Here is a 27,879-nt window from a genome sequence, read left to right as displayed (position 1 = left end):
CAGAATCAAACAATACGCCTTATTCAAAAGGCAACTTACTCTTTCCGGGTGCAAAACTTTAATCCACTTATGGAAAAGTTGGGTTTAAGTGGGGCGAGTTAGCTTATTACACATAGGCTCTCATGAAGGCAAACAAAGAATAAAATGAAAAGACATTTATAACTAGGGGACCGAACGTGTATACAATACCTCTGATGCATTCAGTGTTGGTTTATACAGCAGTGACAGTACTACCGAAAACTTCTCTATTGTGTGCTAGGTAGCTTATGATGAGAATAAAACGAGACATCTCGTGGTCTATAGCGAGTGCTCTTTTTTAGCAGAAAATAAATAAGAACATTAAATCGGCTCCACGAAACTATTCAAGCAATGAAACCATGACGATTTTTTTCTGTGTGCACTCACTATAGGTTATGCCCATAAAGGAATAAACAAAATTCTTCAACTTTCCCTGTTTTATGCCTTCGCAAATCCCTTGCTTGTTGTTGGCTCTGTGGCATCTCTCAAGACTACCACTGTGTGTCTTTTAGCATGATACAGGGATAAAGACAAACAAAAATTGAAGAATTAGTCAAGGATTCGTACATCATTTTCAGCATCAGCTTCTGTCCAGCCTTTCCACCGCACGGCTTCAGATGGGCGATCTTCTTCTACCTTGAGCCTCTCTTCGCTGCCACTTACGTCTGAAAAAAAAAACAACAGCAAATTCAGACAATTCACACATTCAGTCGTTTTTAACGTAAAGTAATGCAACACATATGATAACTGAAATATAAAACAAAAACAAGTTGCTAGCGAGATTTAAGAGGATGCTACAACTCCACAGGCAAGGCCAGCTTGTTAAATTACGTGCGACAATACAAACCCGTTGAATAAAAAAGGAAAGAAAACCACTTGAGTGTATATAAAGAAACCTATCAAATATAAGAGTGAAGCTGAATTTTATTTAGTTCATGAAGCACTCAAAGGTTTTTCGAACTGAAAAATTGTAATGTTTTTCCTAAAAGAATTTGTACGAGCCTCACAACCCTTGTTTATTTTTTTGAAAAAGTTTATTGACCCAATAATGTAGGATTCGCAAGCTTTAAAATGTAAAAACATGTCTAGCTTGTATCTTTACACTCTGTCCCAACTGAATATGGCGTCGTCAAAGCCTAAAATTATGTTTGCCTATATATATATTTACGCACTTTTGTCGGCAATGTGTTTTAAATGCTGTTGTTTTATTTACTCACTTATGTTTTGACGGTCCTTAATTACTAATCAAAGCTACGAGATTACCTATAAAGAGTAATTGTTGAACAGTCTATTACTGCGGTGTGCGGTGAACTGTTGCTTATACGCTAAGAGTATTACAGCAAAGAATAAATGATAACTACACTATTCACTTCAACGTGAGCATTCCTTCCTCTAAATAGTACAGTATTTGATCAGTAGAACCTTCAGCGAGGTACTACCGTTTTTGAGCGATGCATTTATTGCTCTAAGTCTTTCCCATCTGTGGCCAAAGGGTTCCTCAGCCCTCAAATTGAATTGTTCATTGACAAACTGCCATGAGCACGAATATATATTTCAGTACAGTGCGTGACGTGGATGTACTTGGCCCTACCGAGAACGACATCCGGGCACTTTTCTTCACTTTGGGGGCTGCGGAGTTTCAACACACCATCGGGATATTGGTGAAGAGGTGCAATTTGCCTGAAAAGAAAATATAGCGAGGGTAATGAAGTGAGGAAAAACATGAAAGTGAGGGTCGTCAAGATGGTCATAGCTACAGAATTTTAGACAAGTTACGAATTTTCCAACTATTCCTTGAAGTACGGCGTTATATAAAACTGAAAAAAGCACTATAAAACTCACAACTCATCGTCTCCCTTGATCGGTTCCGCTGCAAAAACACAGAAAACAAAAAGGTAAGCCATTTGTTGCAGAAATGACAACAGTGTGCAAATTATGATTTTTGGAACCAAATCCAATACGAATCGAATAGTGGTGACGTCAATTCCAACAGCTGCCTCATCAAAAACAGTTCGAATGTCTTTCTAATAGAACGCAGATAATTTTCAAAACAAATTCAGAACACCACGCCACAACATTTCATTTCAAACAAATATTCTCAAAATTTCACCAAAGGTCAACGCAGTTAATTTTCAGTGACTGAAAATACCACCATTTGCCAAACTAAGGCAAAATAGTATACAACGTTCGTACTAATTTTGAACTGTATTTAGAAATACAACATTCACTGACGTTATCATTATTAGAAATTGTTGCCGGACTTAAATAAAATTGGGACAAAAAAGCTAAACAATTTTCAACCGTACACCCCGAGTACAGCTAAAGGTGTAATGAAGCAGGTCGACCTATCATTACAACATAGCCTCCGCACTGAAAGTATGTAACGATCGGTGTTAAATCTACATTTGCAAATGGTAATTGGACATAGTACATAGCAATTGAACAAATACGCTGCAGGTAGAATAATTGGCTGATTTACTCGATAATTGACAGGCACACACAAAATCACAGATTAACAATGAAGGCGACACGAAATACAATGCAGACATGTAGCACTTAAGAACGAAGCAAAAATATTTAAATAAGAAAAGGAAATGAAATCTTATCAATAAATGGGCACACATTGAAAATTTGAGGCTGAAGGTTGTTCTAGGCCTGCGCTAAAGAAAAAAGTCTTTAGCGCAGGCCCAGCCTTCTTACGTGGAACCATTCCAGAACTTTACAGTATTTTAACCTTCCCAGACCTGTCTGTAAATGAACAGTGCATTCAGTGCGAGTTGGTGCCAACTTCCACGTACGCGACCATTGGTTTTTCTTCAACGTAAAAACCGAAACCAAACAAACAGAAACACGGCCCCACTTTTCAATAGTAAGCTTCGTTACGCGTACAGTTTAGTGAACTGAAAAAACGCATGAAGGAGCAGCCAGATGAGGTCGGTGCGTTGCAATTCGTTCCCGCCTGCGATTTTTCCATATCAAAGCTTTGGGCTCTGCCCACGGCAAAGAAGGCCGCTGCTCCAGCGAGTGTCCGTGTTCAAAGGAAAGGGATGGGAAGAAAAGAATGAAAACTTAATTTAGGATTCAAGAATAAATCATATAAATGAAAGCCTGGTGCAAACGTGGGCGCTTTGAAAAGCTGTCAGAGTTATGGCGAGCAGTGTTGTGTTTCTTCTAATTATTTCCTTCTGACTCCGTTGCACCACTCTGCAGTAGAAAAAAATAAATATGAAGACGTAAATCAATTCCTTATTCTTTTGAGTCTAAATTGCAAATTGCGAGGTACAGGTTCCATCTTGTTAAGCTTGGAACGTGAAGTAAATGAACTAAAGAAGCGATATTGAAAGAGGCGACTGCCGAAATAAATGTACAATGCGAAATGGGAAAGAAGCAGCATCAGATATGCGGTGATGCGCTCGGTTTTGCTCCTTCAAAAGGCGATAAAAAGTGCACGAAAGCTTTTCAGCTGTTCCTAGGTGAACTATGTTAACACGACTCTGTCTGTCTGTCTCTCTCTTTCGCAAACGCATACATTACATTCATACATACATACACACATACATACATACATACATACATACATACATACATACATACATACATACATACATACATACATACATACATACATACATACATACATACATACATACATACATACATACATACATACATACATACATACATACATACATACATACATACATACATACATACATACATACATACATACATACATACATACATACATACATACATACATACATACATACATACATACATACATACATACATACATACATACATACATACATACATAGAGCTTGGGTGCGTGCGTCCTACACACTTTTTCGGAGCAACTATGTTTATCAATACAAGTTGTGGCGCAAGTAATCATAATGACGCACGCGATGGTAGGTCACTTACGTTTGTGTCGCTCTTTAGCGCTGCGGTAGCGCAGCAGAAGCGTGACGAGGAATGCGACGGCCACCAGCCCAACGGCGCAAGCGATGAGCGCCACGAGGATCGGGCTCAGGCTGCCGGGCCACAACGGCTCGGTCAGAGACTGAGAACCAGCCAGTGTCTTGGCGCGAAGTAACGTCATCGCACTGCGACCTTTTGAGGTAACGGCGTACAGCACGAGAGACAGACGTGTGCCGCTACTCAGACCGCTCACAGTCCAGGCTGGGCGGTCTGTGGCATTCACATGGAGCAGGCTCCTGTTGAACTGGTCGAGCACCTGGGTATCAAAAAGCACAGGATTGTAGTAGCAAAGCTGAACTGTGTCATGACTTTCCTTCTATCAACACTTCACTTGCTCTTAATGTAATACGCATACCAAAAAAATTACAGTATGTCTACGGGGTGAATGAGGGAGAGTGGGGTGAAGCTGGGTCCACACGCCACTGCCACACCGCTTCGGCTTTTCGTTGTCGTACTGCAGGGTCCTCGTGGCGCCGCCGCCCTGCACGCACGGTGCTCAGCAGCCTCGTCCTTCCTCCATCACCGAGCCTCTGAATACGCACGCGCCAAAATGGCGCTTCTATTATACATTAGAGCACCCCCTGGCGTGCGGTGCTGCCAAAGAACTAGTGATTCTAGTCGCGCGATCGTCTCTTTCTCCTTTCGTAAGTGTGATGTGAATCCTTCTTTTCTACAAGTAATGTCCTCTAGTGTCGTAACATTTTCATTTTTCAGCGTACAGTACAAGTACCGCCCTCTATGGCTGGTTCAAGAATTATTAGGGGCGGTTACGCACAACGGGAACGCACAAGCCAAGCCATAAGGAGCATCGCCCCTTGAAAAAGAGCCTGCGCAGTAAGTAATCTAAAAGAGCCTTCGGGCGTAATTTGTTGCATCCCGAGTAAGCAGCGAAGTGGGGCGCGCGTCGACAGTGTTCAGTTGTGTTGGTGAGATCGGATATGAGGCGGCGATATAGAGATATATATGTTAACTTAATGGGGAATAACGTGGAAGCCTACAGTAATTAGTTATGCTCAGCAGAAGCTTCAGAAAACAATGAATAATGAAGCAGTTCAATACTTGAGCTACTATAGCTAACACAGTTCATTGTTCGGGGAGGTGGGACCAGTGAAGCTGCGTACATGCAGCGTTTATCTCACCACCCTTGCTGTTTCAACATGTTTTGTATCTATGTGGCAATGACGTAAACTTCACTTTACTTCATTGACGCATTCGCTCTAGGCAAGCTACGGAGGTACAGTGGTTGCGGTTTTCAGCTGCTGACCTAAAAGACACGGGTGCGGTCCCAGCAGTGGCAGTCGCATTTGCTGAAGTTGAAATGGCTCGTGTGATGCGTTTATGAGCCAACGTTAAAAAGCGTCAGATATCTGAAAATTTTGGAGCCCTCCTCTACGGCAAGGCTGATAATAACATCGTGTTTTGACACGAAAAACAGCGGGCTTCACTATGCACCCACACTGTAGCTTATCAGGTGATGTGCCGTAGTGCTATGATCGTGGACGCGGGCTTGATTCCGAGCGATGGCGGTCACGTCTTTTGGGGGTAAACGGTGAAAAGGCCCGTAAGCTTTCGCTAGAGATTCGCGTAAGGAATGCTAGGTGGTGATTGATTTGATTTGTGGGGCTTAACGTTCCAAAACCACAATATGATTATGAGAGACGCCGTAGTGGAGGGCTCCGGAAATTTTGACCACCTGGGGTTCTTTAACGTGCACCCAAATCTGAGCACACGGGCCTACAACATTTCCGCCTCCATCGGAAATGCAGCCGGCGCAGTCGGGATTCGAACCCACGCCCTGCGGGTCAGCAGCCGAGTACCTTAGCCACTAGACCACCGCGGCGGGGCGAATGCTAGGTGGTAAAACTTGTTCTGGAGTGCCCCATACCGGCATACCCTGTGGTGATATTGCGGTCAACGCGTCAAACTAGATTAATGTTTTTATTCCATTCCTGCAATAACATGAAACGTTTTGGTGGCATCAATTTCATTGAGAAATATCCCCGTGAAAGTATTCTACTTATTTTACGATGAATGAAACTCAGTTGAAGGGCTTTTACTTTCCGCTGCGTAAGCTGTCTCTGGCTGCATGCTGATGTTGCCTAGAGACAGTGGCGATTCGGATCGAATAATGAGAGATTTATACTTAGTACACCTCACCTGAAGCACATACACGGGCGGCATTCCTCCGTCGTCCCCCGGTTCACATTCTACAGCAAACGCACTGGCAGTGCGGTTCTGCAGGCTGCAGTTGCGCGGGGGATCCGGGTTCCGCGCGGGCACCAGGCTGAAGGCGCACGGCTCTCGCTGCGTGCCGAGCTCGTTCGTGGCCCAGCAGAGCAGCCTTTTGCCGAGATCTTGGGGCACGCGGCGGAGCACCAAGGTCGCGTGGCTCGTGTGACCGAAGCTGGTGAAGTTTGTCAGTGACTCGTTGCCGAGTCGCCAGTGGAAGGACGTCGGAGCCGGCTCGGACTGCACCTCGCAGTTGACCCGCACTGGCTGGTTTGACGCCGCGCCGTACACTTGCTGCTGTCCGCGGCGGCAGACTGGTGCATCTGTGTTGTTGGTGTCGTGAAATAGTCAGTAGAAACTTTATCGCGCGAAGGAGACGTTTTTGATGCGCGATTTTACCACACCCTCATATTGGCCCCTAATCGCTCAAAGTTGTAAGCTGTTAACTTTCTAAATTCAAAGGTGTTCATCCATATTCAAAGAATATGGTCAATTGGTTTAGTGTTCTACAACTTAACTGTTACTATTTCAACCATGGTTTGAGAGAATGAAGTACAATGCAGTTGTTTATTAAACCACAGAGAACCATGGTGAGGTCAGTTGACCGTTAATTTGCTTCCTCTGACAGTGTTTTATGGGAACCACTCCAGCAAGAGCAGTGCTTCTGAAAGCACAATGTGACAAGCATATCTTATTGGAGAATGACCAGCATAAAAATATACAGAAGGAACTTCCTTGACGGTAATTAAAAAAAAATTTTGCGTTTGATAGAAGTACTCACCCGACAACTCATCACGCTCACCAGATCTCTAAGAAGATAGCACGGTCCTAGAGTGCATAGATGTAGAACGCGCCTTGAGTTCACAAATACGGTGAACGCACTTTGAAATGAAGGAAACGTGAAATATCTCGCTTGCATAGATTTGAGTGCATTTTATATAACGAAATATTATACTGCGTGTATCACAATTATATGGTTGTTTTCTCACGTGGAACCTCCTAAATTGTTATACTCCTATTAAGAAGCCAGCATCTAATCGCCGGTGCCATATGTCCTCTTTCCATCTGCAGCTAATGCATTGGACAGCATCTAGTTATGAGGAAAAAAGAAATTCGTCCAGGCTTGTGCAACGTTTATTTGACTGTTTGTTTTTCAAATTTATTTTATATCTCCCTATATCTATCCTCTTTCCGACCCTTTCCCCCACCCCCGTACAGGGTAGCAGACCAGTTCGTCTAGGTTAACCTCCCTGTCTCTTCCTTTTATTTATTTCTCTCTCTCTCAGACAGTTTTACCGACGCAGGTTTTACACCAATATTCATGCACAGGTATGCTTGAATTCTGAGGCATATGTTTATCGCACTTTTTGCTGAACCGTACCGAGTAGGGGAGATACTGTGAGTCGAGAAATATAATAATTGAAATGCGGAAATAAGACCAGGCTGCATTACTTTACAGCATCACAGAATTTCTACAAAAAATAATAATACGTAGCTAAAGAATTTCACTCTTGCGTGTTGCTTTGTTACTGTAAGATAAAAAAGGCAGAGAGTTGAAGAAAAAAAAAAGAAAAGGTGGGAATGACATTTTCAGGAAGTTAAAAATTTGTTGGAGCTGTTTACTTACACTGGAAGTTAAGAAAGAGTGTGTTGCTGGATCCCTGCCCCTGGGAATTCGCGGCACTGCAGCTGTATGGCCCTCTTGCGTCAAGGCGCACCTTCTGGAGCACAAGCGACCGGTTGTTGACGAGTACGCCTCCCGTGGAGTCCGTGAAAAGCTCGCGGTCACCAAACCACCAGCTGACATCGGAGACTGGAGGGTTCGCGTCGACAACACATTCCAGGTACACGTCCTGACCCTCACGCAGCTGTGACCGACGCAGGCTTGACGCGAGACGTAGCGTCAGCTTTGGAGGAACTGGACGTTGATATTGAAAAGAAGAAAAAAACAGTTGCCCACAAGAACTATAACATTATTTTTGAAAGCCCTAACAATGTATTTTCAGCGTGAACATCTGAGAAGAATATAAAAAAAGAGTTTCTACAGTTAAGATAGACCTCTGAATATCCGTCGCATAATAAGTGATTGACATTAACAATCTGCAAACAAATGTGTATATCACTGCCATTGACAGAAAACGGATGTGAAAGAATTAGATATAGAAGGTGAAGAAAGAGAAGGATTGAAACTGTAGGAAGATGCCATCAAGAATAACACAATTATAACGTCACGGCGACGCGAAAATTTCAGTAAAGCATCATGTGCATAGTGCAGTGTTGATGTAACTGTTAAGCTTTGCATTGGAGTATTGACTTCTTTAAAAGGGGCTAGTCATCAGGACGGGCGGAAATGGTCGCTAGTGCACTGTGCCTGTGAGCGTTGCATTGATGGCAGCAAAAAAAAAAAAAGACCGTTCATTAGTTTTTCTTGTTGCCGCAAGGAGCATTAGCAGCATTATTATCTAAATCATTAGCAAGAGAAACCGAATCTATTCATAGGCTAATAGACTACGTCAACAAGAGGAGTACACTGGTGCGGGGCTGTTGGTACGACCCACTGCGAGGTTGAGCGGTGCAACAGATTCCACTAAAAAAAAAAGCACACAGGACACGGGCCAACTAAGGACTGTACGTTTATTATGCAAACATGCTTGTTTATATAGCCACTTGTTAGGATTCACCCCACTGTCATCAAAAACAAAACCTGTGACTGTAGCAGTGATGCTCTGCAATTGTGCTTTGTCTTGTTTTCTCTGCTTTAACGTAACATTGTGTGCAACAAAAACACTAAGAACAACTACTCCTACTTAAGGAACCATGCATACTTGCAGAAAACAACAAGCTCTACAAAAATAAAAGTAGCTCTACAAAAATAAAAGTAAAGAAAACACTGTGGCGTACTCACAGAGGACCTGTAGTCTGAACTCGGCGAAGATGTCAGAGCCCGGGATGAGGTCGTTGTCGGCCCGGCATCGGAGCATGCGACCGTGGTGCCGTGCAGTGGGGCGCAGTGCGAGCCACGACAGTGTCACGTTGCCGTCCAGAGACTCGTTCTGTCGCGCACCGGTGAGCACTTGATCGCCCAGTAACCACGTGATGCGCGACCGAGGGCGCGAGCCGACGGCGCGGCACGAAAGCCAGCCCGTTTTGCCGGCTTCCAACGTGGGGCTCACCGCCTCCACGCTCACTTCGAGTGGTCGAACTGCGAAGAAAGAAACGTGTTCGATCGAGCCTTCTTAAAGTACTTGAAGAGTCATCCCAGACCTATGGATAAACGATGCTTAGTGCCCACACCGGATAAAATTCGCAAAACTCATCTTTCGTAATGAGACGAAAGTTCGATTTGCAATGAACGAAGATTGTAGCATTTCATCATTTTCGCTGCTGTATGACGTAAAGCGAGACATGGAAGCGGCAGCTTTGTCGGCCATGCGATGACGCACGTGTTGCTTACGTCAGCACGAGCGATAGCTGCTGCGCATGCTGTCTCTGTCATAGGCCATCTTGAGTGTGGATTAGGCAGCACTAGAACCGCTGTGCACAAGCGGATTGGTGAGGAGACTTTATTATTGTATTTCCCTACAACCTGCTACTGACTAACTAAGTGGCACTCATTAGAGTATTATGCAATGCCACCAGTGGTCTGTACGAATGGTGCTGATGCACTACGTGAAAATACGTAAAAAAAGTGCATAGGGCCACCCAAAATAAGAATAAGAGCACCAACTTCGGGTACAGCGGGAGGGGACGGGGGGGGGGGGGGGGGGCTTGTTATTTGTTGTGCTTATAAACCTCTTCTCAGAACAACCAGGCTGGTTCGAACAAGCAGGTGGGCTAAACGGTGCGTGGTGCTGTACGCGTCTTTTTTTTCTACTTCCCGTAATTGAATTTGCAGAATAAGTGAGCCAGCATAAGGAAATGCACTCGAACGAAAGGCAATGCGATTCCGCTAGCCTCTTCTGACATCCGCATTTTTTGAGAGGTAAGAATTTCTTCTGCGGCCACGTGTTTCATTTTATGCGCTGCAGTACTCGTCAGCAGTTACGAGAAAACTGAGTGCGCACTCTCTTACCAAAAGTGGAGCAATGTAAATATTATTTTATTTGAACAGTGGCCCACTACGCGCTAGTTCACACCCCGATAGACATAAATAATTTTTTTCCATACAATCTCGTAGCAGATACCAAACAGTGAAGGTAAGAGAACAAAATTATGTGGAAGTTAGTAATCATGCCTACAAGTCGACTTAGCAGAATGTTTCCTCAAAAAAAAAAAAAAACGAAACGTTCAGTTTAAAGTAATCAATTGGTCTTCTGCACTTCGCGTTCTCTATTAAGCAGTCTACGTGGGCAATGGTTGCATTACGTTTTACCTCATAGTGCGAATGTAGCAAAATGCAAGGAACCAGTTTTTAAGTAAATATTTTGGTTGCACACATTTTCTCTTCGTCCAGCGCCCATGTCTCTACCAACTTGAGAAAGCTTAGAGTGAGCGTAGCAAAAGTGTCGTGAGGAAATGCAGTAAACTTTCACAGAACTTGGGATATAGTTTTTTAGTATTGAGGGGAAGATGAAGAGGAAAACAGTGGCTCCCGGGGGCCATCGTGCAATAATTCTTTTTGTAATAATGAATGTCTGATCTTGCAACGTAGGCAAGCTTCTACTTGGGGGGGGGGGGGGGGGGGCGGAGTATAGGACGGCAAGTTTGAGCATTTTTATTTTTAATACTCAATATTCTATTCTCATAAAGTCTAACTTGAGAGTGTTGGAAGTTGGTAAAAAAGAACTTGTGTAGTGGCGACTTGACCTGCATTATTCAACTAAATAGACCTAATTGCGATTGATAACTTTTGCCCGCGAATTTCTCAATCGCTGTTACCACCTTTCAAACAGGTGTGCTAAGAAACATATTGTTTATTCCTGGCGTGTTCTCATATGCCTAGGTGTTCATTACAGTCTCATGACTCGCAACCTCTCTTAATAGGACTCGTAACTTATTTCTATCACGTAGTATTTAAAATAAGTTCAGGAATGTCTTGAATCTCGAGGTTTTGCTTCCATTACGTCAAGAGCTGAAGAACCCAAAATTTTCAAAAATGACAAGTAATAACAAAACTTGACACATCATTTGCATCATCGTATGCGAGTATTAATTCTGTGGCGTTTTATACTAGACACATAATAACACCTATGGTACACTCGTGTGGTTGTTTCTGAGTGCTCCGGAGGCTGTGAAAAATAATGTATATTAGCAACTAAATAAGCAGGACAATATATGACAAAAAAAAGGAGCAACACGGCTCACATACCTACTAGTTCTCACTCAGAAGCTTTAAAGCTTTTAAACTCGCCAATTTAAGACAAGGTCAGAGCGCATTCAAACAACCACCCGAATTTGGCATGCATAAGTTAAAATTCTTGCTATCGTCAATGGCGACAAGCATTGATCTTGAATGGATTGGGTATTGGAAGATGTTGGTGTACAAATGGTAGGCTCGGGCGATTCTTTGCCTCAGCAGTAAACGAATAATAGAACGTACACTTTTGAAGATGACATATCAAATAAGGTTATGAATGTGACTTCTAGATGTTAACAAATCGGTTCCTGCACGCTGGCCCGCTATGGCATGAAGGTGAAGAAAAAAAAAACTGCACGGCACTACAACAGAAAGCCTACCGACATAAATACTACTAAAGTCACACACAGAGTATCTCTCAAAACATTGGTTGGCACCTGCAACATACATGTAGAATGTAGCGCACAAACTTAAAATAGCGAAAATTATGACGAACGATCACGTGCATAGGCTGCTTTACTTACAATTCATGTCAAGCGTCACAGATGTTGTGAGCGGTGACGTGAGGTTGGAGTTCGACGCCTGGCACACTAGCACGGCCATCAAATCCTGACGCCGCAGTACGAACGGTCCAAGAGCACTGCGGCGAATTCCCGGCCGATGCTCAGTGAGTACGCTTTCCAGCGGCACGCTCTCCCTCCACCAGGTCACACTGGGCTCGGGAACCCCTACCGAAAATAAATAAGGAAAACAGGTTGGAGAGGTTATGACTGAATAATTCATGACTGGTTTATCTACAGTCAGCTATGGCCTCTCTCAGCTTTAGGCAATAGTAATCTTATTACGATCAAATGTATCGCCAACCACACAATGCAGCTTGCCAAAGAAGCGAGTACCCGTCATGGTGGTCTGGCGTTCGACTGCTAAACTGCAAGTCATGGGATCGAATTGGCTTCAAGCCGCTGTGCTTAGATTCAGGTGCACGTTGAAGGTCCCCACCTGGTCGAAACTTCCGCAGCCCTCCACTACTATATATCCCATAATCACATAATGATTTTGGGACATTAAATCTCGGCAATCTTTACTAAGAAAAAGAAGCAAATGGTTTAGGTTCTCCTGAACTACGTCTTCATGGAATCATCGAACGACCGCTGTATCGTAGTTTCTTGCCTTAGGAATCGATCACCACAAAATTGTTTCTTCTCCATCAAGAACTGGCGCAGTTATACGAATTTGTAGCGCACAACGTTTTCTCTCTTTTATCGCTCCGATGGGTTCGCTGGAAGATAAGCAGAGAAGAGCACGGGAAAAATATGTCACGCCGTCATGACCTTGAGTGCACGTGATGAAACGCGGTTGCTGTCTCCCGTTGCGATTCCCGTGCGCTCTTGCGTGGCTACTGTGTTGTAACGCATGCAGACTGTGGATTGGGGCACCCTGCACTTGGCGACACGCCGTAACAGAAAGCGCACTCCAACAAAATGCCACTTTGATTGATGTCGACAAACATACTTTCTCACGCGTCGCGCCGAACTGTTAGCGCCGGTAGCTCCAAAGAGAGTGATCGCAGGCGTCTGTCTGAAAAACGACTGCCTGAGAAAATTGCAAGTTTGTGCTCCTATTCTAAATTATCCTTGTCACGCTCGGCTGCAAGATCTGGCTTATCTTTTCATAGTAGTATCGGTTTTCCACTATATGCTTTTTACAGATAAAGCTGTTATGAGATCAAAACGACCGCTGATTTTGGCGGCAAATTTTTTATCTACCACCAGCGTGCATAGCCACTATTGCACGAAAGGACCCAGGCTCAAATAGAATTTGAACTCTGCCTTGAAAAGCATGAAAAGCTTCTCGTTCATCTATTCCGCTTTGTTGCAGCCGAGGATTATACCACATATTCATACCAAGGCTTGAAACTCCTTCAAAAAATACCTTATACCGGTGTCTTGCCGAGCAGGCAATCACGTTAACATACGCGATATACTCTGGTAAAAGAGAAAAATAGCAAGGAAGTATCACAAAATGTCTACTCCATAACAAGTGGTCGTTTACGGCTTACACTACATTGCTAAAGCATTCATCACTGTTCGCGACGGCATCAAGAAAATCCACATATTGCCTTACAGAGGTGCAGCGGGGACCTCACTTCTCAATAGAATCACAATAGTGGCTGCTTTCCTACTACACAAAAATTATGATCATTTATGATGTAGTGCGTAGAGTGCATGTGTACTTGTAGCGTAGCTGCCCAACACAGTTTGAAACGGGCTTTGGAAAGGCCGGCCGCTCGTCCAGCTTTCACTGGGGCTCTGTTGCGTAATGCATGCACAACTAAACTTTCTCGTAGAAATGGCCACGGTGATCTGTGATAATTAAATTTAGAGGCAAAATAAAACATCGCAAACGTCAAATATATCTGAGACTATTGCGAAGTCCATTCCATTGTTGAAGTTTACTACATCAAAGCCTGCACATCTGCCATAATCTCTTATAAATGTCGTGATGCATCATAGAATCGTCGGCCTCTTGAAATGTACTTTCTTTGTTAAACTCGGGAGCTAAGAAGGGCTTGCATTCATAGCTATGTTTTAACGACCATACAGTAAACTACTTGAGGGTGAAAACGAAAATTAAAGCGTACGTTGTACTGCGTCTTTATTTTGATTTGTTTTGTATAATTTTTTAATTACGAACGCGTGAGTAAGTACTCTTGTGAGTATAGCAGTGGTAATAAGCTTAGATAAACTATACGTGGCGTATGCGCTGTGATCGTCTAATCTTTACACCGCATTCTTTACCACAATTTCAGTAATGTGGTTCTCAAAGCAACGTCGCCTTCAATGGCAGGAATGGTTTTAACGAATACATTATACAGACTACTTATCTGTGACATCCACAAACTAAAAAGCGTTTGATTACTTACTTATCACATGTTGAAAGATTGCCTGTGCTACCCCTCAATCTCAAAGGTGTTGTTCATACCACTGAGAGGCTAAGTGCATTAAATTCGCATATTCATAGAGCATATGCTTACGCCAGTGCTCCCCTTTGCATAAGTAATGCAGCCTGCATCACAAATATCTGTAGAAAGCGTGTTTCAGAAGACAGTCATTCAGAATGTGTGAAAGCAATGACCGTTTTGCGGGGTTGCAGCAGAACAAGGCGTACTGCATAGCGCAACCCGCCATCACATTGTCGAGCCAAGCATTGTGTCATTGTATGCTTATTTATTATTCACCGTTAATGTATAGTTAGCTTTATTTTTTATTTAAACACTGATATGTTTGAATGACGACTGTGTACAAGAACGTTGCTTGAAAACGTAATAGATTAGCCATGTCGGCGGCAGTGCACAGTCATGATTGAATGCACGACACCTTTGGGGACATATCAGGAGTACAAACGTGAACACTTGTGTAGCGTTGATAGGATTGTAATGCGAACACAGCGTATTCACCAGACGACGTTACGTATACCTCTCTCATAACACGTACGTTCAAAGTATACCAATGCTAATAGATACGGTGAACGCGCGTAATTTTACGAAGGCCTTGCGTTTTCGATTACTTTCCGCAGTTGATGAAAACTCGATTACCAACCGTACAGGGAAACTATCTCCCCGATAATACACAATAATAACTACTCAGGATTTAAGTGGTATAAACATTCTGGAGTGACTAGACTGACACAGTTCCCACTGGCCAAGCAGAATAAACTGGCTGTGAGTACAAATTGTTGACCAATACAGCAACACATGAACGACCTTCACGGCCCTCATTTTCCTTATTCTCTCTATTGTGGTTGGTTCTGGCTAATACGCTCTCTTCAGTAACAAAACCTATCGTATATAAAAAAAAATGGGCGCGGACGCAGAACAAAGGCTCTCTCGAGCGTAGCGAACAAAGAACAGCGCATCGCTAATAGTGAGCACTCAGAAACACGTGTCTTTTCACGTCGAACACTGGAAACAAGAAAATTGCCACACACTGACAGTCATTACAGAATGGCTTGTTCGTGGCCACCACGGGATGAAAGCGAACTTGAAATACTCCGCGGGATGAAGCTACAGCTGTGAAAAATAGGGGGGTTGGGGTGGAAGAGGGAATGGTTTACAGGACGCAGGACAAAGAAAAGCCGTGAAGACTAACGGGCAATTGTGTGCAGGTATATAGTACGCTGAGGAGAGGACAATGCTTGAAAGATGGACAAGAGGCTATGCCATGGGCAGGTCGATTAATTGTGTCTCTGGGGACGGGGACAATGAGGCGTTATTCTAACGCGCCCGTTGTTGTTGTTGAAATGACTAGAGTATATGAAAGCCGGGGCCACTTTGTGCCCTCATCTCGCTGTTGAAAAAAAAAACAGCAGTCATTTAACGATATCAAGCCAGTTAAGTCCGCAAACCGAATCGCAGGATTTATAGCGTACTGGCAGCAGAGCCACAGAAACAACTGCTGGTCAGAATGGTTGTGTTAGCGTATACAGCTGAGAAAATCCCGTGGCTTGTGCTTGAATCTCGCGTGGTACAGCGATGTTTCGTTTCAGCGACAAACATGAGTTGCAGCACAGAACCCCCCGAGTTGCCAGTGAAGCGTTCTTTTGTTTGTTTTTCTCTCCCAGTGTTTTCGTAAGTGTCCATGGTGACAGGAGCTTTCACTCCGCTGAACCCTTTTGTTGCTCGGCTGAGGCTTCCAGACATTCCCCTGCTTTGGATGGCGCCACCGTAAAGGGATTGCGCTAACGAGCCTGGGTGTTGGGGAGGGCCTCTCCAGCGTTAGCGAACTACCCACGCAGACTCACCCTTCGCTGCGTCCGCTGGCTTCGCTTTGTACTCGAGATATAAGAGGATGGCTTCGTCATCCGCTGGAGTGGAGGGCTTGCGTGAGCCCTATTGTTTAAGAGGTGACGTGCTCTGCTCTTTCTCCCATCCCCACCTTCCGCTGTACCCAAGCACTCCTACGGCACAGCTCCACCGTAGAGTCGGTGCTGCGAATTTCATTCATTTGCTTTTATGTATAAGCACACTCCTGCGCGGGCTGTGGCATCTCGATTGCTGTGTGCGACACGTCATCATTTATGCTTCTTAGTAAAATAGTCACGCTAGCAGTTGAAGGATGCTCAAGCGCCCCACTTGTACGTGACCATAATCATTAGGTAAGTGAATTTCGCAGCTTGTCTTGTCTTGTTTCCTAGGAGATCTTGGCTCATACCCACATGGGGGAATGGCCACACTGTACCTCATAATAGATCATTTTTTACAACGCTTGCTAGTAGGCCCTATACGCGTGCAGAAAACGCTATCGTCACACCAATCTAGCGATAGGTAGGACAAATATATTATAATTTCATCAATCTCGGGTTGGAAAGTTTAAATGCGAAAGTGTTAAAAAAGCCCGCGTCATCGAAAATAAGGCGGTGTTAGTTGCATTGCCCGTGAGGCAAAAATACCCATGGATTCTAAGAATAAAAAGAAAATTCGAGCTTCAGCCAAACCTAGAGTTTGTGCAGTTCCGTTTTCCTCCACTCTTGTTCTTGTTATTGTTGCCCTTCACTTGTGGCTCATACCTACTGTGGAGGATCAGCCAATAATTGAGTGTTCTTATAAAGTATTATTCAACTTTAGAGTAAAGGAACTTACAAATTCAGAACGTTACAAATTTTAGAATGAAATTTTGAAGATCGGTGATATGTACTCACTATGAAGCTTTTGTAACTGCTTTTCCATTCTCACTTTCTCTTTCTCTTTCCTCTAGCAAACTGGACATTTAAATTCTTGTAGACCTCCATGTGTTTCCCACTTTTTTATCAACCTGTCCTTCTTCGCGTAGAAATAACTATTACACCACAGAGCTACACACGGCATAAGGCTGTTCCGCAAGGTAAAAAACATATCGCGGTAATACTTCTGGTGATAAGTCGTGTTAACAGATGTACTATCGCGGCAATATGTATATTCGCAGGAGGTGTCACAATGGCGTTATGGTAATGATTTCGTGTGTGAGAGTTGCTACCCCTTTCCGCAATGCTCAGCTCTAATTTTAATAATAATAATAATAATAATAATATTAATAATAATATCAAAACACATAAACGGTAAAGCATGCAAAGCTACGTAGTGGGTGCTACGCAGCTGCATTTGCAGTACGTGCCCATGAATAATTCCCTACAGCCAATGCAACGTGCACTTGAATTCCTTTCTACACGGCACCGTTGAAGTGTCCACTGGAAAATGAAGCATGACACGTGTGCAGAGGCGAAAATCCACCAAAAATACAAGAGGGAAAAACCTTTTACCGAGGCGTTCATTTTGTTTTTACAAAATGAGGTTAGATATTTGAATCTATGAAAACTGAAGTCATACTTTAAAACAAAAATAAAACGTGAGCACCGACTTCAGCAGCTGGTGAAGGAGCTGAACCTAACCGCACTGTGCAGCCAATAGCAGAAACGTAAGGTTGTGAAGCTTGTTTCTAACTTACAGGTTAGCTCTAGCACGTTTAGCTAATATATCAATGGGATTAAACTACGGAGGAAAATGGAAAGACTTTTTGTTTGAATGCACATTGTTAGAGCTTTTGTTATTTTCAGCTGCCTGAGCCCTTCGTGTATCCTCTTCTTTTCTATCTCTTTCCTTTCTATTATTGTCCCTTTTCCCCAACCCAAGTGTAGGGTAGCCAACTGAGCCAAGCTTGGTTAACCTCCCTGCATTTCCTCTCTATTTATCTCTCTCTCTCTCCCAGCAGGAAGTTGCCTATCACAATTTACACCTCAGAACCTTCTTGTAAGGCATGGCTATGGTAACCAATGATTTTTTAGACACAATCGTAGTCCCACCATCAGATCCATATTTAATCGTCAGTGGTCGACACCATTCTTTCATCATAGGTTGTAGATCATGAAGGAATAGTTTTTTCCTTTGTGTTTTGATACTAACCCTGTTCAACATTTGCAGCTTGAGAAGTAACCCTTGACACTTCGGAAAGCTTCTTACTTCAAAGTGTCTTTTTAAACGGAAGCTAGCTCTCACTTTTGTACTTGTTTAATTACAAAGGCTTCACAATTTATGGTAGCTTTCACGCTATATTTGACAGAAGGTATTTATTTGTCAAGCCATTTGAATATGACATTAGGGAGCCAAATGTCGAGGGGTGGTGCTGATGAGGTGTTGCCCAACTAACCCACCCTGAGTACAGCGGACTTGCACACGAAACTCACCACCCTCGACGTCGCACACGAGTCCCAGGCTGTCTCCTTCATTGTAGGGACCGATGAGACTTCGTAGAGGCTCCCGGTCACCAGCGGCTTCTCTTATCACCGGTGTTCCTGGCGGTTCTGCACAATGTAACCAAAGGAAATCATTTGCGTCATGTGCCTCATCAAGCAAACTAGGTCATTAGTGACCGAACACTGATGTTCCTTTAAATATTCTCTTGTAGTGTCTATTAAGTCTGCCGGGTTCACAACAAACGTATAGTTACAGTGCTTCTTTCAGTGCCTTAGTTCTCATACCATCGAGTTCAGTCTTTTATTCTCTATGATTGAAGTCGATGAAGGAAGTCGAATAAAACTGACAGCAACGACACCGACCGCTGTCAACTGCGATGACAAATACTGGTCTTTTGTGCCCAATTCAACAGTGCAACATAACAGGGTTGCCTTTGGTGGCTTCTCTGCGCCAAAATGCCTAATTTTCGATCCATTTGGCGACGAAAATTTCCAGGTGGAGCCATGGCTTGCCGTAAACGAACACGAGGCTCAACAGCAAGCATTGAGGCTTCCATAAGCGCTGGCTTGCTGCATGCGCTCTCTCTTTTTTCGCACTCCGATCATGAGTACATGTCACTTGCCTTGAATGAACACAACGCCTGACAGCAAGCATTGAGGGTCCGCAAACACGAAGCTGCGCGAAGGCGTCGGTAAGCGAACCCGGAAGTAAGAGCTTGCAAAGCTGTTGCGAGACGACAACGAACGCAAGTGGGCACAGAGCTGAAAACTCGAGAAGCTGATGCGAAAGGCAAGATGGGTATACGCTATACTTGACGTGAATTGCGCTGGTGCCCGCTTTAAGCGCGAATTTCTCGACTGCGCCTTCAGACACAGTAGTTAAGTGTGCAATCGTTTGTGGTTTGATAGCAACATCACCGGGAACACAAACATTACTCATTATATTATGTAGAGTGGGCGATGTACGGGTATTCAATGTTATTTATTTTATTTATTTTATTTATTTATTACATACTGCGGACACTAAGTGGTCCAAGCAGTAAGGGCACGTCACGCATACCACAGACGTAATGACGTACATCATACGAAAAACACACTTTGTTTTACACGCTACAATACACTTCGTTATGTAACAACATCACGCTTCGCTCTATACACTACAATAAACTTCAATATGCAAAGCAACAACACACCCGGTTCTACAACACTACGTTACACTATGTTCCACAACACAAGTAGTAACTTACGCCAAATAACGACAATACATTGCATACCTCATACTTTACAATACGTTACATATACGTTACAATGAATGAGGTTCGCATAACTTGTTCCAGTCCGACATTGTTCGCGGAAAAAAAAGAATACATAAAGGCATCGGTTCTCGCAAAAAATGGGGTAAGCAAATCAGGATGATGATGTCGTGTGTTTTTTGTTGACAGAAAAGATAAGTAAGGCGATGAATCGATTGCGAGTTTTTGATTAAGTAATAATTGAAGGAAATCCAGCCGTTGTTCGCGTCTGCGGGATTCAAGGGTCTGAATGTCGTTTGCAGACATCAGCGCGGAAGGTGAATCCGACGGTAAGTATTTTGAATATATAAACCGAACAGCTTTCCTTTGAACCCGCTCAAGTTTGTTAATATTAAGCTTAGTTTAAGGGTCCCATACAATGCTGGCGTATTCCAGTTTAGGTCGTATAAAAGAATAACAACTAAGAAGCTTTACATTGGCAGGACAGGTACGCAGTTTATGTCTTAGAAAACCAAGTTTCCGAACCATGTTAGCCAATGATCATAAGTGATTAGCCCATGCACTGATTTTCTTTAGAATAACCATAACTAAATCGGCGGGATATATTCACTTTCTACGATTTTCATGCTTTTCAATGAAAAGTTTTCGTACCACAATGCTTCTGCAGCGCAGTCATTGGCGAGCGTTTTGAACACGTTCCGCACATGTCTTTATAAACAAAATTGTGTTTTTGTTACGATCACTGTTTTTAACTGTTGCAAAAGTCGACATACTTTTTCTAGACAACTATGCGACTGATTACCGCTGATCCTACTGAAATTTTCTGAGATTATACCTAAATTCAGCCTAAATAGTCTCAAACTAAAAATCTGAAAAAGGTTTGGGTTGTGATCAAAATAATTATTTTCAACTCTCACTCGGGGTATGTGAAAATGAGGGACAATACTCATTTCTCCAATAAGATAATTGTACGAGCTTGTGCTCTTGATTATGTACTAATACCACTATTATGTCGAATAAGCGTGCCAAGGTACACGGTGATAAACTTTCTCGATTTTGAGAAAAGAGCCATATAATTTTGTGCACAAGTCTTTCACTTGGTATCTAGCCAGAAACACGTGGAATGGTTATACAGTTGTCATTGCACATAGTGAAAACCAGAAGCTGTTTCATTGAGAACACAAAACTTCACAACAAAATATAAAACAGTTTGTGAGATATAAAACCGGAACTAGGACAACCTGCTGATACCCCATTAAGCCGAAACGTGCTCCGAATCTGGCCTTATTACATACCACCACCACCAGTACTTCCAGTGCACCTGAAAGTAATCTCGTCTCCGAAAAAAAAATGGTAGGCATAATTCACTCGTATCGTTCACGTGCGCCAATTGAAAGCGAAAACGAAACATGTTCACCGCAATAGCTGAAGCGTTGGTCCCCAACAGCATACTTGTGGTAAGATTTTGGACGCTGACCAATCCTTTCTGAAGAACCAGAGTCATTTTGGTTGTTCGCGATTGTTGTTTTGTCTGGTTTGCGTCGCACATTTACGGCGAGTCGTTCTTCATGTGCTCCGATGATCGTCCATATTATCCGGTTTCCGGCAAATTATGAGAGACTGAACGAGATATTGATGCTGTTATACGCCCACTGGGACCTGAGGGCGCGTCCGAATTATGCTATTTTACGAATTACTAAGGGTCGCATAACACAATATTTCACTGTTTAAGAATAATGTTTTGTTACAAATGGCAGGAGAAAAATTGTGGGACACACACACACACACACACACACACACACACACACACACACACACACACACACACACACACACACACACACGCACACGCACACGCACACAAATATGTAGCATTATTATTAGAATGTTAAAATCTGCTGATAATTTCCCTTTCAAGAAGATTCCACTTTTCACGTGTGTTATTGAGCAAAGCTCACTCTTCAAATGTTAGGCTTGCGTGTGTGAAGCGCAGAAACTTCGCGGGTGTCTTTTGAATGCAACATACCCGCAGTTTCAATGGAAGAAAAGGTCAACCTAGGAAGCAATCAGTAAATATAGTACTAAATGAGACTAATTACTCTTTTGGGCTTACTGACCAAGCGTATGGCTTTAATTAGGGGTGGGGGGCTAACCTGACCAGACGGAGATACCTTTTCCTGCTTTTATGTTAGCCTAATGCAGAGCTGGAGTTTCCGGCAACGCAGCCTCTATCGCAAGAGTGCTTGGGATGCGCACTCCATGGTACTTGTGACCGATGCTTCAGTCCGGAGAGTTGTTCGGGATTTTGGCTGTCCGATAGAGTAGTTGCCTTTCATCACTCTTTTTCGATCACCATGGTTGGCGTGTCCCAGCCAATTCATTAATTACGGACGTTGATGGAGCTCCCAATTAACTCGAGAGTGTGGCTGCTAGGAGTTTTCTCGCGAAGTCGACGAAGAGCTTTTAATTTTGCAGCGGCTTTCTATTGGGGCATTTAAATCTTTACGTGCATGATAACAGTACAGTCCCACGTGCGTACGACTAAGCATCTAAGTCCAAACAGCGCTCTTTCATTGAAAATTTTACGCATCTTTTGTTATTATAATAATTCACCCACGGCCATGATTAAGGGTTAATATGCACCGCTCTAGTTTGTGTTTTCGCAATGAGTCGATAAGTAGCCAATTTAACAGTGGTGAACCTTTTAGAGAGTGTTCCAGTGTGGGCATAAAACTTGAAGAGTGGGAAAGAAAGACGTATTTGGGCATAGAGAAGTTAAATTACTGTCTCTGGCATACTCTTGACGATTTTTCAACAGACGTCGATCATGCTGTTCAAAATGGAGGCTATCAAATTCCCAGTGCATTGTAATCTTAATAAAAAGTTGAACGAAAAGAAAAGGGAGTAGGAGGTGCGCGCTGCAGGTTTCCAGCTGCTTGCTGTTCCTGAGGTGATTTTCGAATTGGTTGCTGTTGCTGAAACAATGCACAATAAACGCTCAACTACCTTTGTAAACACATGTTTCACTTTTGTGTCATACCGGTTCCCATACACAAGAATCAGCCACATTTTTTTATTATTTGACTTTCTTCGGCAAACGTGACGTTAATGTAAGTTTCCACCCAATATCACCAAAAGTATGAGCCTGAGAGACTTCTCGAGAGCAACAGCCTCAGCATTTTAATAATGCACGAGATTAATTTTCGCAACTGAAGCCTGCTCGAATATTGGAATTCTAAAGAAGGCTTGTGGTGTTCAGTATTATACCTAGTTGCGACAGCTGAGTGAGTCCAGCTGAGTTTTATTCCAGCTCTCTGCTAAAGTCATCGGCTTGTCAGTCCTTTCGGCAATATACACCTATACTAAAGCCAGTAGCACTAATGTTACATCCATCATTCACTACCTGTAGGGCTTTGTATGAGGAACTCGCTCTGTGCCGTTTCATTCACAATGTAACAGATGTATTTGGAGGCACCGTATGTGCAACAAGGCGAGGGCCCACGACATAGCCGTGGAGTTTAACCTCTCCATACTGTCGTGGGAGTGGCCCACCGGCATTCGCCCCTAAGGAGAATTGAGTGCCACCTCCAGATATTAATGAAGTTCTTTGCCTGCCTGCTTGCCTCAGCCAACACTCCCACGCGGCCGCTGTTGCTGATGATGGAAAAGCTTATTTAAAACAGTAAAGGAGGTTGCGATAGCGGAGGACAGGTTAGGTCCCTGGCCCGGGACTCCGTCTGTGAATGCTACTTCTTTGTCATCTCTACTATCTTCATCAAGCTTTCTTACGTTCGTCAATACTCTTCTCCTTCTATTCCGCACGTTCCTTCGTTTCCTCTGTGCCCATTATTACTAGTTCACTTACATCAAGTCTGAAGAGTGGCAATGCTTGTGGTGCTTCAGACTGTTTTTGAAGACGACCCTGCATGCTCGGTCACAAGCGTGGCCACGTGCTCATAAACATTTTTTTATGTTACCAATAAATCTTGTACCCCTTCTGACAAGTTCGCTTACTTTATGCTTTTCTTTCCTCTTTCTTTCCTCACAGCTTCACTTCTTCTCTCCATTCTCGTCTCTTAAAACCAACTTATTTTATGCCAGGGTTGACCAAAATTAAGCTCTAGTGACGTACTTCCGACACGAGAATGAAGTCGAAAACATAGCACACTCCGAAAGAAACAAAAGTTGTGTCAACGGGAGTTGAACTCCTGACCATCCAGTTGGCAGGCACTGAGGCTGGGCACGCTACCCACTGCACCCCGGACACATAGGCCGGAAGCTTCACAAACGTACACTTCGTATCTAACACTCTCAAATCACTGTACTCTTGGTAAAGTGAAGTAATGCATGTTGACCGTGAAATACACAATTACCTTTTCAAGGCGCCTTTTTTGCACGTTCGTCCTATTCGACTTGTTTCCAATAGAAGTGCGATTTTGTCAATGTACTAACACGACGCTAGATAGCGACATTACCCCTAGTTTCAGCCCGGCCCATTACGCAACCATTCATACCAGAAATCTTTCGGCGTCACCTGGCTGTAACTCTACGTTCTCCACTTACACTCACCCATTGAGACATCGAGACATCGTGACCGTACAACAGCGTGCGCACGACGCACATTGTATTTCTTACTTTTTTATATACATACTCAGGCCGTGGTGTTGAATACTAAAAAATTCCGCGAGTAGATGACCTTAGCTCAAGTTCGGCGTACATTCTGTGACAGCCCTCCGGCTGTCTCACCGCTTTCTCCTATTCTACTCTCACCATTAACTACTACAGCTGAATGCGTGTATAGTCTGTGGCTAATGGCGGTCAAAGCAAGACTTAATAAAAGAACGCCAGCAAAGAACCAGAATGGTCACATCCCTCACCGATGTTGGCCCTTGCGGTCTTTACTGGCCTCCTTGAGGACGTCCAGTGTACCGTAATATCCAGAGGAATTTATTTTATCTGATGTGGTTTACTTGTCTTCTTGCTGCGGTCACCAATAAAAAGAGCAAACATCTCTTACCGCAAGGATTTGTTTAATAATTGGTCAGGGGGGTTAGTCGCCATAATAGATATGTATCACTCAACGTCAACGTAGTTGCGTTTCGGTTTGTCAAACATCAAGAAACATTGTGGAAGCTCTCTTATATCAATGTACAGTAAACATTGAACTACTTCTTTAAGGACAAGTTTCGCTTTCGTGCGGTTTCCATGATAGAGAGATTTTTTTTTCGATGGAGTAAGCAGGCGCTACACCCCCATTTGTAACAGCATCCAGATTGCTGCCTCGTCTTTTTCGTGGTGTTCTTGTGCGCTTGTGAGCTGAAATCAAATAAACAAAGTACGGTTCACTCGTGAGTCCTTTCTCTTAGTGAGACTGGCTCTACGCTTCGAAGTGGGTCTTCATTCAGTTAGATAAAATGTTGCTTCAAATTTAAGCTCTCGGCGTTGTAGTGAATCGCTTTTTTACTAGGTAAACAGGGCTGTAAAATTGAGGCCCTACTATTGTAATTTTAGAGTGCAAAAACCTGTTAAAGTGAAGGCCAACTTGGGAAGAAGAAAACAAGACCAAGATGTAGCAATTCGAAACAGGAATTTATTCAGCCGTTCAACAACTGGATTTAAACGGCCTGCTTCAACGGTATTATATTCATTACATGAATATCTGAAATGTCAAGCGTATAGTGAAGAGCTCCGACTCAATGATGAACAGACCAGGTTTTCTTCTTTAGAATTACATATATAAACAGCATCTATATAAGGTCTCACGTGACGCGCCACAAAGAGACCCATAAAACTGGCTATACTTCTACGCGAGTTGTGTTCTATATACAACATTTGCTTAAAACAACGCTTCATTACAAGTTTTCTCCTTCAAAAACAATTTCACTGTAAGCAACGTGCATAGTAAGAGGAAAGAGTTCATGTTTGTTCGAACGCGTGAGAAACTTAAATAGATTGCCGTTTGTAACCGTCTGAAGCCTTCTCGTCTACATCATTGCACTTGTTTTTGTGATGCCTGTTTATCACGCCAACTGTACACAAGCCTAAGTCACTACTTTTTTAGATACGTCTTCTGGCAGAACGCTCAAAACATCAACTGCATTTCACTGTAGTAGAAACATGATCACATAAGTTGTTATAATGATCGACCACAACGAATCATTACAAAAGAAATCAAACTACTGGAAGGACCACGCGTGGCTGCTAATGGTGCAAGTCCCTAGAGCGCGATCAACACAGTTTAAAAGAACATTAAGAACTCCCTTCCCGCAATTTAACATCCGAACGCTCATAGGTTCATGCAAGGAAGTCATTTCGAGGACACGAAACAGAAAAATTATGAAAGCATACGTAACGAACATCCCTGAGATTCTAGCAACGGTTGCTCTGGCGAGGCTAGTCGAAAAAGCTATTGTACTTCTGACACGCACAACCAAATGAATTTCTCCTGGAAAGACATGAACATTAGGCACCGTAAGGAGATTCAAGAACAGCGGAAGGCGTGGGAGGAGGAGAAGGAAACATCGCGCTAGTAACGAGTCAAGCAGATAGGATGGCAAAAAAAAAGGAAAAGGAAAGAGGGAACGTTGCATTCAGCCTTCAGAGTGAACCTCCTGCATCTGCATAAAGGAAACGAAACATCAACCAAAGAAAAATAACCAACTACTTTATGAGTGGAAAGTAATCATAAGAGACAAAAAAGTGGTGTAAACCACAAAGCGGCCGGGCAAAAGGAAGCAAAGTGAATCTTGATTACCCTCAACGTCTCGTGCTCCGAAGTCGGGGCTTCATAGCAACCCACATTTTAAGGGCAAAGTAATGTTCCGTGAGGGGTGCACAAAGTCATAACGCCTCTAAGGGGAACATGCACTCGTTTAATCACTTTTTCACATTCCATTAAATTTGGGCGCTCGCCCCCCAAACCTGCATTAGAGACTTTTACGACGGCGACCTTTAGGCAAAATTCAATAACGACCGAGTGTTTCACTTCAACACCTCTTTGGCTCCACATTTGTACCGCCATTCAGAAAACACTAACACGCAATTATGGACGCGCTTTACTGATGTTTAGGTGTAGCCTTGACGAAACGACTGACCCGGTTATTCGCGATATAGTTGAGAAAACAACGACGTCTTCGGGAAAACGGCCCCCCATTTACACATGGACACAATACACCACGAACACATCAAACTGCGATATCTCTTCTACACCGCAAGAAAGTGAGAAAGAGGTATATACTGAGAGCACTGCGAAATAAGCTTGCCAATGCATGCCTAAAGCACATTCTGAGTACGCACTCGTATTGTCACGCAGACAAAAATGTTACGGGCTTAGTATACGGTATAGTGAGCTGGTAAGTTACAGAAATTGCTTTCTGCATTGAGTTGAATGGTGATTGCTTAACGTAGACGACAAAACAGCGCTCGGAATGACGCGAATAGAAGGCCAGGAGAAAAATGGACGTAGTGTGAACCAGATTTTCACACTGATTGTTTTCGAGTACATGTTGACAAGTAATCGCAATAAAAAATCGAGCTTTAGATGATTGCCATGTTGGCCCCACGTTATTTGCTTTGTATAATTCCCAGCGCTGTTTTTTTTCTTATACGTTAAACAATAGAGCTAGATCTATATGACGTAGCAGCTTGCCAAATAAGTTTCAGAAAGAACATAAGCGCGTGAGACTAGGTTTCATGAGAATTGCGGGTTTTATGGGCGAAGCTCCTCAAGGCGTACGTCTATCTATACCTTGTATGTATGTAGTAGTACGTAGCCACCGGTGACACATAACCCCTCTATAGCGAGTATGAGCCACAGTAGATGCGAGACGGGAGATGGCTGTACTTGGAGTGTTCACTAGATGGACGCACAGACGGACG

The 27,879-nt window shown here is 43.3% G+C and overlaps 1 protein-coding gene and 1 long non-coding RNA gene across 2 annotated transcripts in view; one reads left to right on the top strand and one right to left on the bottom strand.

Moving 5' to 3' along the window:
• Window positions 1-5,124, top strand: part of LOC142814453 (uncharacterized) — a 316,344-nt gene extending 311,220 nt beyond the window's left edge. Inside the window, exon 4 of the long non-coding RNA XR_012894934.1 lies at window positions 4,714-5,124. This is a non-coding gene — a long non-coding RNA (uncharacterized LOC142814453). The remainder of the gene's footprint in view (window positions 1-4,713) is intronic.
• Window positions 1-27,879, bottom strand: part of LOC119172765 (cell surface glycoprotein MUC18) — a 231,070-nt gene that overhangs the window by 3,420 nt on the left and 199,771 nt on the right. Inside the window, exons 4-12 of the mRNA XM_075893213.1 lie at window positions 18,740-18,856; window positions 12,049-12,252; window positions 9,134-9,430; window positions 7,856-8,146; window positions 6,157-6,551; window positions 3,943-4,255; window positions 1,861-1,888; window positions 1,610-1,698; window positions 586-683 (exon numbers count right to left, since the gene is read on the bottom strand). Coding sequence (XP_075749328.1) covers window positions 586-683; window positions 1,610-1,698; window positions 1,861-1,888; window positions 3,943-4,255; window positions 6,157-6,551; window positions 7,856-8,146; window positions 9,134-9,430; window positions 12,049-12,252; window positions 18,740-18,856 — 1,832 coding nt within the window. The remainder of the gene's footprint in view (window positions 1-585; window positions 684-1,609; window positions 1,699-1,860; window positions 1,889-3,942; window positions 4,256-6,156; window positions 6,552-7,855; window positions 8,147-9,133; window positions 9,431-12,048; window positions 12,253-18,739; window positions 18,857-27,879) is intronic.

This window comes from Rhipicephalus microplus, chromosome 4, assembly GCF_043290135.1.
Source record: "Rhipicephalus microplus isolate Deutch F79 chromosome 4, USDA_Rmic, whole genome shotgun sequence".
NCBI classification, from domain to species: Eukaryota; Metazoa; Arthropoda; class Arachnida; order Ixodida; family Ixodidae; genus Rhipicephalus; species Rhipicephalus microplus.
This window is presented reverse-complemented; position numbering and strand designations above follow the sequence as displayed.